The sequence below is a fragment of the Arachis hypogaea genome, chromosome 7 (genome assembly GCF_003086295.3).
Source record: "Arachis hypogaea cultivar Tifrunner chromosome 7, arahy.Tifrunner.gnm2.J5K5, whole genome shotgun sequence".
Taxonomy (NCBI): domain Eukaryota; kingdom Viridiplantae; phylum Streptophyta; class Magnoliopsida; order Fabales; family Fabaceae; genus Arachis; species Arachis hypogaea.
The window spans coordinates 8,306,660-8,320,981 of record NC_092042.1 but is presented as its reverse complement, the minus strand read 5'-3'; the positions used below and the strand labels follow the sequence as shown (position 1 = coordinate 8,320,981).

The 14,322-nt window shown below is 26.8% G+C and overlaps 2 protein-coding genes across 2 annotated transcripts; both read left to right on the top strand.

The window, feature by feature from the left end:
- Nucleotides 1-2,373: 2,373 nt before the first annotated feature.
- Nucleotides 2,374-5,691, top strand: LOC112702317 (amino acid transporter AVT6C). Its single transcript, XM_025753301.3, has 5 exons — nucleotides 2,374-2,909; nucleotides 4,024-4,176; nucleotides 4,277-4,477; nucleotides 4,602-5,085; nucleotides 5,392-5,691. Exons 1-5 carry the CDS (start codon nucleotides 2,522-2,524, stop codon nucleotides 5,498-5,500), a joined length of 1,335 nt encoding a protein of 444 aa, XP_025609086.1. The 5' UTR covers nucleotides 2,374-2,521; the 3' UTR covers nucleotides 5,501-5,691.
- A 3,936-nt stretch (nucleotides 5,692-9,627) lies between these two features.
- Nucleotides 9,628-12,831, top strand: LOC112702316 (amino acid transporter AVT6C). Its single transcript, XM_025753300.3, has 5 exons — nucleotides 9,628-10,128; nucleotides 10,551-10,703; nucleotides 10,809-11,012; nucleotides 11,104-11,572; nucleotides 12,442-12,831. The coding sequence occupies exons 1-5, from the start codon at nucleotides 9,762-9,764 to the stop codon at nucleotides 12,569-12,571; spliced, it is 1,323 nt and encodes a 440-aa protein (XP_025609085.1). The 5' UTR covers nucleotides 9,628-9,761; the 3' UTR covers nucleotides 12,572-12,831.
- Nucleotides 12,832-14,322: the final 1,491 nt, after the last annotated feature.

The window sequence follows — 14,322 nt, the reverse complement described above, 5'->3', positions numbered from 1 at the left end:
TTGTGTGTATTATGAATATATTAAAATTATATTTAAAAATTAAAATAAAAAATTATAAAAGAAAGTATTCCAGTTGAATTTTTTATATAGAATTAAGAGAATAACTAAAAAGAGTATCATTATAGTTTTTGATAAATAACAAAGTGTATGGTTCATACCAAAAAAAAAAAGTGTACTGTGATGCTCATTATAGTAGTTACAATGATTATATTATTTTAGTAACACTTAAAAATTATTATTAAAATTAAAATTATATTTTTTTATATTTTTATAATATTTTTTGTTATTATGTACTTACATAGTTACATACACTAAACACTACTCACATATATAGGTCAGTAGGTACTTCAATTTAAGTCCAAATCAAGTACAGTAATTATAATTAGAATTTAACTAATTTAGGACACATTTTAAAAATAAATGATCTTATATATCCAAGTTCTTTTTTATGAATCAAATTTAATTAAGTTAAATAATAAAATTTAGATAATATTATTTATAATTAATTTTTTTATATTAAACTAACTTAGTTATTTAGTTAACAGAAATACTTAATGTGTAGTATTATTTTTTAAGAATATAATAATAATAACTTTTTAATGCTTTTAGTGCATTCAATACATTGAAAATATAAAAAAATTAATCTTTATAATATTTTTTATAAAATACTTTATTTTATAGTATGTTTAACTTATCCTCTTAATACGTAAGTTAGTTAAATCCTTCAAATAATTAAGAAGTATTTTTTAAATAATAAAAAATATTACTTTAATTTTTAATAACATTTTAAAATTACAAAAAGATTTTTTCCCGTTTTAAGCAAGTAGATGGGAAAACGTGATCTGGTTTGGCTTGTGGAAGATTTATGTTTGAATGTAGAAAGATATGAGGAATGACCAGATTCGATCTTAAAATACTGCCAAAGATTTCTAAGCTGGCCTAAATGGACGGTGTGTTTAATACAAAATTCTGAGAATCTAATCGGTTAGTGAACCAAAAAATTAGAGATTTAAGAATTTAAAAATTTAATTAAAGTTTAATCCAAATTAAATTGAATATAAAAAAATATATTTTTGTATGAAATATATTTTTTTATAAAAAATATTTTTTTATTATTTATTATTTTAAATGAATTAACCGTTAAAATTATATGAGTTTGACTGATTAACTTATTTTTCAATCGATTTTTTTTTTTGAGCAGCTCATTACTAATTATTTTTTTGGTGAACTAACCAACTCAATCAAAATCATGTTTAATGTCAAAATCATGGTTTAATGTCAACTATACGATGATGAGTTAAGAATAAATTTGACATGTTTAATCTTATGAATACGTCTAATCTTATGAATATTAAATTGATATTTTTTTGGGATTATTTTAATTATTAACCTTTTAAATTAAATGTCTTACAGTATAATTGAAAAAAAAAACTAAAATTCAATATTAACAATTAATTGTCAAAAAATTTATAAGAATGCTATATATATATATATATATATATATATATATATATATATATATATATATATATATATATATTAAGTTACCAAATTATTCACTGTATGTTCGTATATAAATTATATATGTTGCTTTATAAATTTTTAATAGGTTTAATTATTTTATTGATCTCTATAATTTTGTGAAATTGTTAATTAGGACTTTATATTTTTTTTAATTAAGTTTTTGCATAATTTTTTTTATTAGGTCCTTATATTTTTTTTTCATTTATTTGGGTTCTTACACCAAATTTTTTTACTTGAATCCTTATACAATGAAATCAATTACTATTAAGAAGGACCTAATTAAAAAAAAAAGAATTGGTGCAAAGATCAAATTGAAAGAAAAAAAGTATAAGAACCTAATTAAAAATTTTGCAAAACTATAAGAACTAACAAAATAATTAATCCTTTTTAATATATATTTTATACGAATTACTAATTTTTAAGTATTTTTTAGTATAGTTGAAAAAACACACTGGCACTACTAAATTTTTTTAAAATTATTCGAGACAAAACTGAAATATTTTAAATTTATAAATTAAAAATAAAATTTTGGATAAATTTTAGGGACATTTACTATATTCTTCCCCCTAAAATAAATAGTAAAGCGTTGTCTTTGTATATTGAGCAAACAAAAAATGATGTATCATTTCTCAATTTATTATTTAAAAAAATATTAAATAATTATTAAAATTTATTGTTTTTTTATTATTTTTAATTATTAATCTAATTTTTTATTTTAATAATCTAATAATATATTTTAATATTTTTTTATTTGAACAAAATTTATACTTTTTAAATACTTATAATTAATTAATAACTAAAAATAATAATTTTTGATGGTCTTATATAATTAAAAAAAAATTAACATGTGGGTTTTTATTCTATGAAGGGAGCATGAGATTGGCGTGCCCAATAATTGACAACTAAGAAACTAAGATAGGACAGACAACGTGGAAGAAGAAGAAGAAGAAGAGATAAAGATGAGAATTCAGAATTCTCTGTCAACATTGAATCCACAATGAAATTGGAACCCAACACAATAACCACAACCGCCACCCAAGTTAATGTCCCTCTCCTCGACGACTCCCAGGAAGATTCTCAACAACATGGGTCCATTTCCGGGGCAGTCTTCAACATCTCAACCACCATGATCGGTGCCGGAATCATGTCGATTCCGGCAACCATCAAGGTTCTGGGCATACTCCCTGGCTTCATTCTTATTGTTTTTGTGGCGTTGGTAACCGATGTCACCGTGGAGTTTATGTTAAGGTACACCGCACATGGAAAATCTCTTACATATGCTTCCATGGTTGGTGAATCATTTGGCTCATTCGGCTCCCTTGCCGTCAAGATTTGTGTCATCATAACAAACCTTGGTGTTCTTATCATTTACTTCATTATTCTCGGTCAGTTCTTCTTTACTTTCTTTCTTAATTAATTAATCATCATTCATCAACAATTTCTATTCAATTTTCTCCTCTTGTTCCTTTTTCTATAGGCTAAATATGGATTTTTCCAATTTTGTCTCTTTTTTTTTATTTCCTATTTTAAGCAAATTTGGGATAACGGATAAGGAAAAGCTGGAATAGATTTTTATGATAGTCTATAAAAATTAATTACTTGGTTGGCCTAATGGTTTGGTGAGATTAAGCTGCAATTAATACATATCAGAGATTGATAGATGGTATTAATTGCGGTATGGTATGAAACAATGAATGTTGCATTACTGAGTTTTTGGTAGATTGTATGTGGGGCCAAACTTGTTATGGGCCAATCTTGTTATAGTTCAGAGTACTATGTAATCAAAATTTCAGCTGCTGTACAAATATGCATTTATATTTAGTTCACTCTTAGACTATATTTAGTAATAATCATAGGACAAAAGTATTAAAACAGTTACTGAAGTAAAAATATAATAGAAAAAATTGGTAGAACTGTGTATGCATGTGTAATAGTCTAGTTCACCTGTTTAAAGATATTATCCGTTTTGACTCTTTACGAAAATATTTGGTAACCAAAAATAATTAGCCAAAGATGAACGAAACCACTTAACTTATTAAAACACACTCAAAAAAGAGTATCTACATTTTTATAAAACATGCTGCATTTTCTTCTCTAATTGATATAGGACTTTATAGATAGTATTAGAAAATCGATGTCCTAACAAAGGCCTTGAGTCCATTGGTGGTGAAATGTAGAATCCTACAATTGGATAAGGCATCGAAACATACCATGTAAAACCTTCTTCCTTCTGAATGTGTTTTGATAGATAGATTGAGTAATTTCTTTCCTATACTAAACAAAAGTGTAAGGTGAAGACTTACGTGCAGTTGTTTTCATTGAACCTGATAATTGAGAATTATTAGATGATAATTTAGTAAAATTTGTCAGATTATCTAACAATTTTTAAATATTAACTTCACATAAAGACAACTGCACGTAAGTTTTCACTAAATCATTAGCCTCAAAATGTCGAAACAGAAAAATGAAAGATTGAGTTGAGTGGGCATGGTTTTGTAGGAGACGTGCTGTGTGGAAATGAATCGAAAGGAAGCACACATTTGGGCATCCTTCAAGAATGGTTTGGGATCCACTGGTGGACCTCGCGCGCTTTTGCTCTTCTTCTAGTTGCTCTTTTCATAATGCTCCCACTTGTTATGTTACGCCGTGTTGGTAAGTCATTTTTAATTCCTATTCAAATTGAAAAATGAAACAAGTTTGGTTGATTAACTAATTAAGCATATGATGTTGTTTTGTGTTGATGTGGAAAAAGATTCATTAAGGTATAGTTCAGCAATATCAATCCTACTAGCATTGGTGTTTGTTGCAATATGCTCTTCCATGGCTTTTTATGCATTGTGGTGCGGCAAAACTCAGCCACTGAGGTTACTTCCTGATTTCTCTCAAGTCACTGTCCTTGATCTTTTCACCACTGTCCCTGTCTTTCTCACTGGTTTTGGATTTCATGTCAATGGTTAGTAACTACTTTAATTTCATCATTAAATCATCCATTTTTTTAACTTTTTTTCTCCAAGAAATTAAATCATCAAGTTTAAGAATATTGAATATATACAATTGTATGATATTTGGTGGTGCAGTTCATCCAATTAGAGCAGAGCTAGGAAAACCAGGGGACATGAATTTGGCAGTGAGGATAGCATTGATGATATGTGTAGGCATATACTTTGCAATTGGCTTCTTTGGTTACCTGTTGTTTGGAGACTCAATCATGGCAGATATGTTAGTCAACTTTGACCAAAACTCCAACACAAGTGGTGGTAGATTGCTCAATGACATAGTTAGGTTAAGCTATGCACTCCACCTTGCCCTTGTATTCCCCATCATGAATTATTCCTTGAGGGCCAACATTGATGAACTTATTGCATTCTCAAATCGTGATAATAACAATAGGCCTCCTCTTGCATTAGACACACCAAGATTTGTGTCATTAACTCTTGGATTGCTAGCATTCACATATTTGGTGGCAGTGGCAATTCCAAACATTTGGTATTTCTTTCAGTTCTTGGGCTCTACTACCATTGTTTGCCTCTCATTCATTTTCCCTGCCTCAATCATTCTAAGGTATGTCATTTTCTAATATGAACAATGTTACATGACCAGCAAATATTGCCAGTAATAATTTGCACTCATATTTACATGGGTTTTGCACACAAGAAGCATATAGTTTACACTTTACATTTATATTTACTGGAATTTTGTACACATGAATCAATATAGTTTGCATTCACATTTTTCAGAATCTACACATATAAATTAATAAAATTTATTTGTTATTAGCTCCTAAGAGTTTTTCTTCTAATATATACTAATGTTTTTGCCAATTATATGATATATATGAATTTTTCTCTCCTAATTTTGATGAAACAGGGATACGCATGGCATATCAAAGACAAAAGATCAAGTGATGGCAATAGTAGTGATAGTTTTGGCTGTAGGGACCAGTGGAATTGCTATATGGACCAACTTGTATGGTTGACCATCTTGACATTAATGAACTGTGTCTTTTTTCTTTTAGTTCCTTTTTTCTCTCTCTCATATTATGGATCTAAGAGGCAATCAACATGTATATAACTTCTTATTTTCCCCCTTTGGTCATTTGAGTGTTTTTCTTATATTCGGTGATCAATATTATTCCAATTTTTTTAATAAAATTATTTGCATTTGTAAGTTCAGTGTATGAATAAAAGCTTTAATAATTATTTTATGTCTCATATTTTGTCTTTATTTTTTGCTTATTATTTTTTTTTAATCTATCTTATACTAAATGACCTTTTTATTTTGAATGTAATAAAGATAAAATTTTAGATTTTTCAATTATAAAAGTTTTAATACCATATTATAAAATTATTTATTTAAAAAATGTAAATTAACAAGAGATAAATTATTACATCTTTAACACATGTTATCATAAATATACAATCTTCATTTTTCATTTTAATTTTCTATAATTTAATTACCAGGAAAATATGTTTAGTGTGTGAAATCTATATTTATGAGGTTAAGAATATAATATTTCTATTATGGGTTTTATAAATGGTAGAGAGCACTGACAGAGCTTGAACATAATTTTAGGGTGGGCAAAAAAATTATGACAGATAAAGAATAATTGTCTAAATAATTTTAGTATAGGTTTCACTTAAAATAATTTTGTCTAACCTCATTTAGGATGTTATTATAAAATTTCAAATTATTTTTTGAAATCTCATTGCAAATAATTAAAATCAAATTTATTATTAAATTTGATTCTTTGAATTTTTAAAAGTTATATCTCATTTTTTTAATTATTAGAGTTGTAGAACTATCAGTATCAACTGAAGAGTTGATATTATTGAATTTATATTTTTCTCCTTTTAGTGTATTAGCCTTCCTTTTAAAAGAGTACTAATTTTTTAATTTTTCATTATTATAGTTGTAAAAAATTTGAAATATATAAACTACAAAAATATTTAAAAAATAATAGTTCGAATCATAAATACTAAAAACTATAATAATTATTGAATATTTGAAATCTTTGTTTAGTAAAAAAAATTCAATAAAAACTCATAAAGAATAAAGTAATACTAAGTTAAGTAGATAAGGAAAAGCCGAAAAGCAGTAAATAGTAATAGTAATACTACTAAATATTATCATTTTAGGCATAAAACTTGGCCAAACAATAGTATATACCCATATTTGTCCGTGTTTCCATATAAGAAACATATAATTTGTACCTATATTTATAGAGTTTGTACATGAGTCAATATAATTTATACCTATATTTTTTATTACACACATAAATTAATAAAATTTATTTATCGAAGATAATTTAGTATTTGTGTTGGTCAAATAATTACTAAAATCTGTTGGCCGCTAGAATTTCTGAAAAAAAAAAGTTTGCAAAATTAAGAATTTAAATTTTAAAAGGTCTTGTGATTTTGTGTTTATTTAATTGGGTGTTTCAATTAGTCAAAATTTAAGAAGCTCAATTATTTAAGTCTATTTTATCTATTAATCCAATATATTATATATTATTATAATTAAGTATGAATTTAAACTTAAATACTTTAAGATATTTGAGTTAGAAAAGCAAAAATATTAACAAATTAAACAAACAATATTACGTATAACAAAACTACTGCCGATGGTAGAGAGCAAGATATTGCATTATTGCTCTAGATAAAAACCACGCATTCTTGAGTTTTGAATTTGTTTTTGCTTTTTAATTTTAGTGGTGGTGGTAGCTACCTGCTTCCCATGTCACTATAACGTGCATGTTCAATACACTTTAATGGGGCCATTATTTCAATATTCTAATAATGCAAGCAAAGGCGTTTTCGATTAAATGAATTACTGGTATGCTAGATCGATCTGTGTGATGTAACTTGACATAAATAAGTGGGGAAGGGAGGTGTTTATAAAATGATAGACAGAAGGCACCAATGAGGTTTGATCATCATTTTTTGTTTTTTGGTGTTTTGGGTTGAGGTTGATGTAAAGAATGAGAATCGTGGTTTTATTTTTAGGCCAATTCTCCCATACCTTTAATTTTGGTGCCTAAATTGTCGAAGTTGCTTTTTGTAGTAAGTTTTAAATATTAAAAAATTATTTATTTTTATATTTTTTAATTTAAATATTAATTTTTATCTCTTTTTAGTAAGTTAGGCAAGTGTATATAGGCACCATAGCATACATCTTATTTTTATCAGCGTGAATTTCATATTAAGTTAATAGTCAAATTAGTCTCTGAAAGATAAGACATTTTTCAAATTTATTTTTGAAAGATTTTTTCAATTAAATTGGTCTTTTAAAGATTGCGAATTAATCGTATTTGTTCTCAGGTCACTCCATTAACAATTTTTTTCAAAGATTGATATTATAAAACGTTAATTGATAACATATATAATATCTGATATGTCTAATTAGATATATATTGACCAAATATGTTTATAAAAATTTATTAATTTAGTCATTTTTTTCAATTATAAAAATTTTATTTCTAATATGATCTAGTGACTAAATTGATAGATTTTCGTAAACATATTTAGTCAATGTCTAATTGAACATATTATGTGTCGTGTATGTAATCAGTTAACATTTTACATCATCAATAGTTGATGAAAATTGTGAGTGGAGTAAGTGAAAGACAGATACGATTAATTCGTAATTTTTAAAGGACCAATTTAATTGAAAAAAAATTTTAGAAACGAATTTAAATAATATCTTATCTTTCAGGAACTAATTTGACTATTAACCCATTTCATATTAGACGAGGAATTAAAAGACAAATTTCATAGGTAAAATTGTTGTTACCTTTTTTTTCTAAAGGTTTAGAATAGATACCTTATATCTCTTAGCATTATTACTAATGCAATAGTTAACATAAATAAAGAGTGCAGTGCTGGAATCCTAAAAGGGGAAGGAAGTAGCTAGAGGTGGTGGGATGATTGTCGATGAATGATGGAACTAGGTGGAAAGAGATTTAGAAATTAATTATGTTATATAGATATTAAAAATTAGCCATTATATAAAATTACGTGTTTAGAATTAATTTGGTTTAATCAAAAAGTTAATTTACTTGTCTACGTAAATAAATATTAGATGATTTAAATTTTACTTTATCTATATAGTAACTCATTATTTAAAAAAAAATGTTTAAATAAAACTTTGATCGACTGTAAATTAATTTTTAGTATGACAAAATAAAAAATATTGTAAAAAACTAAAAATTTAATGTAATTGATAATAATACAAACTCACTTGATTCATCTCCAAAATTTAAATTTTGAATCGAATTTATCTTACATGAATAATACATTCTCTCTATTTTATATTAATTTTTTTAATTTTATACAAATATTATGATGATTATGAATTTTTTAAAATATAATTAATTAAAGAAAAAGATAAAAAAAATTGAAGTACTATTTTTAAATTAATTTTTAATCTTCTAACTTTTTAATAATAGAAAATATAATAACTAAAATATAATTAATGATTTTAAAAATTAAAAATAAGAGTTAATTTAGAACAAAAATTAAAATAAAAAGAGTGTTAATATATAAAAATAATACTAAAGAAATATTATTATTTTTTGTCGATATTTAATCAATAATAATTTACAATTTATATCCATATTTTTTAAAATTTATACACATAAATTAATAAAATTTATTTATTAAAAATAATTTAATATTTATATTAATTAAATAATAATAAAAATACTAAAAATTACTTCTGTAAGTCTAACTATAAAATAGAAGGGCAGGTCGCCATCGAAATTAATTATACAGAGTTACACTTACACATATACATTGACAGAAATAGCCATGACAAACAGAAACGTTGAACATCATCTTATAAGCCAAAAGCCGAATAGTAAGAGGAAAACTGGAAAAGGGTATAACATTCACATCAACCACTTTTCCGTCCACATTCATTGCGCGTCCCCATTCACCATTCCAACCTGTCTCTCACACAATCGCATATTATACTAACCAAACAAAAAGCACCACGCAGAACCTCCTCATTGGAATTACAATCCTACCCCTATCCCCCATAACACCTTCACGTTTAGCACGTGCACATTCTGAGGGTATTATTGGTAATCCAAACACCCCAATCATTCATCTCACGTGCCTATAAAAACCAACACTGGTTTTGTACGTTAATAATAATAATTTCTGCAAAATAAAGCTGCTTCTGCTGCTTCCTTTCTTCTTCTCTCTTATTCCTCTTCTGGTGACATATTTTCCGTGAAAATGTCCCCGGTGGCCGGAGCACGCGTCCCACTCTTGCCAGCTACTAAGCTGGTGGCGGAGGTGCCTCCGGCGACGGTATCCGGTGCCGTGTTCAACGTGGCGACGAGCGTAATTGGCGCGGGAATTATGTCAGTTCCGGCGACGATGAAGGTGCTGGGAGTAGTTCCGGCGTTCTTGATGATATTTGTAACGGCGATTCTGGCGGAGATATCAGTGGAGTTTCTGATGAGGTTCACGCATTCCGGGGAAACGACGACGTATGCCGGCGTGATGAGGGAGGCGTTTGGTTCGTTAGGAGCAGTTGCTGCACAAGTTGGTGTTATAATCACTAACCTTGGATGCTTAATTATGTACCTAATTATTATCGGTAAGCATGTTTCTTTATTTGTTTTGATTTTCTTTTCTCAAGTAATCAAATAAGCTTACTTAAATTAATTTCCTTATTAGTTGTTATGAATTCGAGCCGGAGAATATTTTAGCTAATTTAAGGGGAAAAATCTATAAATGTGTGAGAATTTAAGTTGACCAAAAATTTGTAAATTTAGTTTTTTTTAAATACTATTTATATATTAAAATTAACCACTTATTTTATGTATAAATAAATATATATTCGAATAATTTATTTTTAATATACTTTTTATTTTTTATATTAATAATTAATTTTGGTGATTGATTTTAGTGTATATTTATCAATCTTGTTTTTTGTTTAAATTAAAAATATTAGAATTTTAGTTTCTTTTATTTTAAATTATTGTCCGGGTTTAATAACGTAATTTTTTGAGTGAACAGGTGATGTTGTTTCTGGGAAGCAAGGAGAAGGAGAAGTACACTTGGGAATCTTGCAGCAATGGTTTGGAATTCAATGGTGGAATTCTCGTGAATTTGCACTCCTTATTGTCTTGATTTTTGTTATGCTTCCCTTGGTCATGTTCCGTCGCGTAGGTAAATATCACAGTTCATAATGGTTAGATATATAATTTAATATATTTAAATAAATTATTTAACACAATACATATTCACGGCTTATATTTTGGTTTCTTTTGGCAGAGTCGTTGAAATTCAGCTCTGCAATATCAACGTTTCTTGCTGTGGCATTTGTTGGAATATGTTCGGTTATGGCTATTATTGCTATTGTGCAAGGACACACACAAATGCCTAGATTTTTTCCTCAATTGGATCAAAATACTTCTTTCTTTGATCTCTTCACAGCTGTTCCTGTCATTGTCACAGCCTACACTTTCCATTTCAATGGTACTCATCTTTCTATCAACCAAACTCTTCATTGAAAGATACTCTTGGCCATAACATTACTATTTTGCTAAGATTGATCCATGTTTTGCAGTGCATCCAATTGGTTTTGAGCTTGAGAAGCCATCAGACATGACGAAAGCGGTTAGAATAGCATTGTTGCTGTGTGCCGGAATATACTTTGCAATAGGGCTATTTGGGTACCTGTTGTTTGGAGATTCAATAGAATCAGACATTCTCATAAACTTTGATCAGAATGCTACTGGTTCTGCTGTTGGTTCATTGCTTAACACATTGGTCCGTTTGAGCTATGCTTTCCATGTGATGTTGGTGTTCCCTTTGCTCAACTTCTCATTGAGAGCCAACATTGATGAGTTCCTGTTCCCCAAGAAGCCTCTTCTTTCCACAGACAACAAGAGATTTCTTACCATTACTCTCGCATTGTTGGTGTCTAGCTATGTTTTTGCTATAGCACTTCCAGATATTTGGTACTTCTTTCAATTTCTTGGATCAACTTCTGCTGTCTGCCTTGCCTTCATCTTCCCTGCTTCAATTGTTTTAAGGTACTTTATTTATACCCGCTCCAAGTGTTTTAAGTCAGAAATATAAATCAATCATATTATATATGTTTATAATCATTTATACAAAGAGAAACTCTTGGGGCATTAGTTTTTTCTTTTAATTTTAGCCATCGTTTAATGGGACTGTTCAACAAATAAATTTTACTTATTTATGTTTCTAATTCTGAAAAAAAAAATACAAAAATTGAATTGACTTATGTAAGTAAATTTTAATAAATATAGGTTGTAAATTATATTTTTTTCTAAATTTTTTATAAATATAAATATAAATATAAATTATTATTGACTAAATACGTACTCAAAATGATAATATTTATTAGTCATATATTATTGTTTTTATATAATTATATTTAAAATATAAAATATATAATAAAATTATATAAAATAACATATGTATTACATCTATGGTGGTTATTTTTTTTATATATAGATATAAATTAATCATATTACGTATGTTAATTTTATAAAATATATATTAAAATACAAAATATACGTTAAAAGTATTGTAAAACAATATATATTTAAATATAAATATATAATAATTAATTCGATATCTGAATTTTTATGTGTGTATATAGTATTTTTTAATATAAATATATTGAATAAGCAATAAAACATTCAAGAACATTTTTATATTTTTTTTTTTTATTTAAAAATTAGATTACTTGTTTTAAAACAAAATGTATTATTTTTGTATCTGTCTTAGTTTTCAAATATGTTTGTATTCTTGATTATATCTTAATATGTTGATCGAAAATATCTGCCAAAAAATAACCGTGACAGATTAGGGTTGTCTAACTTTTACAAACTAGGATTGTCTAATTTCTTTTTCCCTTTTTTAACAATTACAGAGATGCTCCTGGTATAGCAACAAAGAGGGACAAAATGATAGCACTAATTATGGTTATAGTAGCTGCAGTAACAAGTGTGATTGCCATCTCCACCAACATATGCAATTATTTCGGTAGCAGTAGTTCATGAATGTCATTTTCTTCCCTCATTTGTAAAAATTAATTTTGATTAGAAAAGAGGTTGAGGTGGTGAGAGAATTATATTCTAGAATTGAGGTGCTTGTGCTTCTTGAGTTTGTTCTTGGATGGCATTTTTATTTGTTTGTACAAATTTCATATAGAGCCATCTATAATATATAATGGAAGAATGTAAATTATCAAGAAGACTAATATAATATGAGAGATGGAAGGTTCCATTTGTTGTACCTTTTGATCTTTTTTTGTTGCAAATTTTGATTACAATATTATGCAATCCCCAAGTATATATATATGTTCACATTCCCAATCAAAATCTAAAAGATGTGGAGTCTTATTAATTATAACATGTATTATTGTTTAACTCTTAATTAATAATTATTTAAACAGATCTTGCAGCCGTACCTCTATTGATATATCTTGTATTTTGTATTATTATCATTCGGTCCATAATTTCATGAATTATTTAATTTACAAAAATGTTAGGTGTACAACTTTTTTTTATTAACCAAGTTAACAAGTTGTTAAAATTAAAAACCCTCACACTCGCTCTCTTTTTCTTCTTTAACGAACAACGAAATTACGTGGTGCTTATAAAGAAAGCTCACTCTCGAATCCTTTTTCTTTCTTCTTTTTCTTCGCATCGTGCTCAACTCTTTCTTTTTCCTTTTCTTTCAATTTTTTTTCACATTGTGCTCGACACCTTCTCTTTCTTTGCATTTTGTTCAAAATTACGTAATGCTTGTCTGAGTTTTCGTTAAAAATGTGAATCTTTGGTAATTATAAAAAATTATAATTTAGATGAACTAAATCAATGTGAATTGGATGTTTTTTCTGTATCAAACATAATTGAGGAGCTATGAATAATTTTTTTTTGTAGTGAATGATTCTATATTTAATGATTCTGGCAAATTAGTTAGGATATTAGTTTTTATGTTTGATATTTATGTGTTATTTATATATATTTTTGTTCTTTTGTTCTTGATTTTGGTTGTTTATGATGATTTTAGTTTTTGTTTGTTGAGTTGTTGTTTGAAAAATTAGTATTGTTCTATAATTTTAGTTTTTGTTCTATATATGTGATTGTATTCTATGCTACCTAAAATATGTGTTATGCGTAAGTATTTGTATATATGCTGCACCAAACCAATTTTTTTTTTTATGTGATAATCACTGTGGCTATTTCAGGATCAGTTATTGTATGCTTAAGATTGCAAATGCATAAAAAGAAGAAAGAAAGAAAGCTCTCACTAAGGTAATTTTCATATATCATTTTATATTTTTTTATTTTAATCTTATTTTTAATTCTCTAAATTTGATTTTTTTTTTTTTTAGGATTTGAATTTGGTAGATCATCAATGGTGGAGCAATGTTTAATTCTTTATCATGGACAAAGCATGATTCAATCAAATTGAACATAAATTTGTAAACAAAGAAAAATAAAGATATTTGTAATTTTGCTTTTTCATTATTTTAGTTAGAAATTATGATGGATTTTAATGCATGTTAGAATAAAACAGAAAATGAGTTGTTTGTGCTGACATAAATATTTTATGTGCTACGCTAAACAATTTGTGTGCTAGGCATGACAATTTTGTGCTAGTATAATAGTTTTTGTGATATACAATAAAGACAACAACAAAACGAAATTTACAAAATATTTGTGATCTTAACATTAAATAAAGAAAGTAAATTTATACAATGAGTTTTTAACAAAATTTCCAAAAATTTTAGAATAAGCAAAAA

Excerpts from the sequence above, each read along its gene's own strand:
- LOC112702317 (XM_025753301.3), top strand. The coding sequence starts at position 2,522 with ATGAAATTGGAACCCAACACAATAACCACAACCGCCACCCAAGTTAAT. Across the intron at positions 2,910-4,023 it reads CATTTACTTCATTATTCTCG|GAGACGTGCTGTGTGGAAAT; the intron begins GTCAGTTCTTCT and ends ATGGTTTTGTAG. Across the intron at positions 5,086-5,391 it reads CCTGCCTCAATCATTCTAAG|GGATACGCATGGCATATCAA; the intron begins GTATGTCATTTT and ends TTGATGAAACAG.
- LOC112702316 (XM_025753300.3), top strand. The coding sequence starts at position 9,762 with ATGTCCCCGGTGGCCGGAGCACGCGTCCCACTCTTGCCAGCTACTAAG. Across the intron at positions 10,129-10,550 it reads TATGTACCTAATTATTATCG|GTGATGTTGTTTCTGGGAAG; the intron begins GTAAGCATGTTT and ends TTGAGTGAACAG. Across the intron at positions 11,573-12,441 it reads CCTGCTTCAATTGTTTTAAG|AGATGCTCCTGGTATAGCAA; the intron begins GTACTTTATTTA and ends TAACAATTACAG.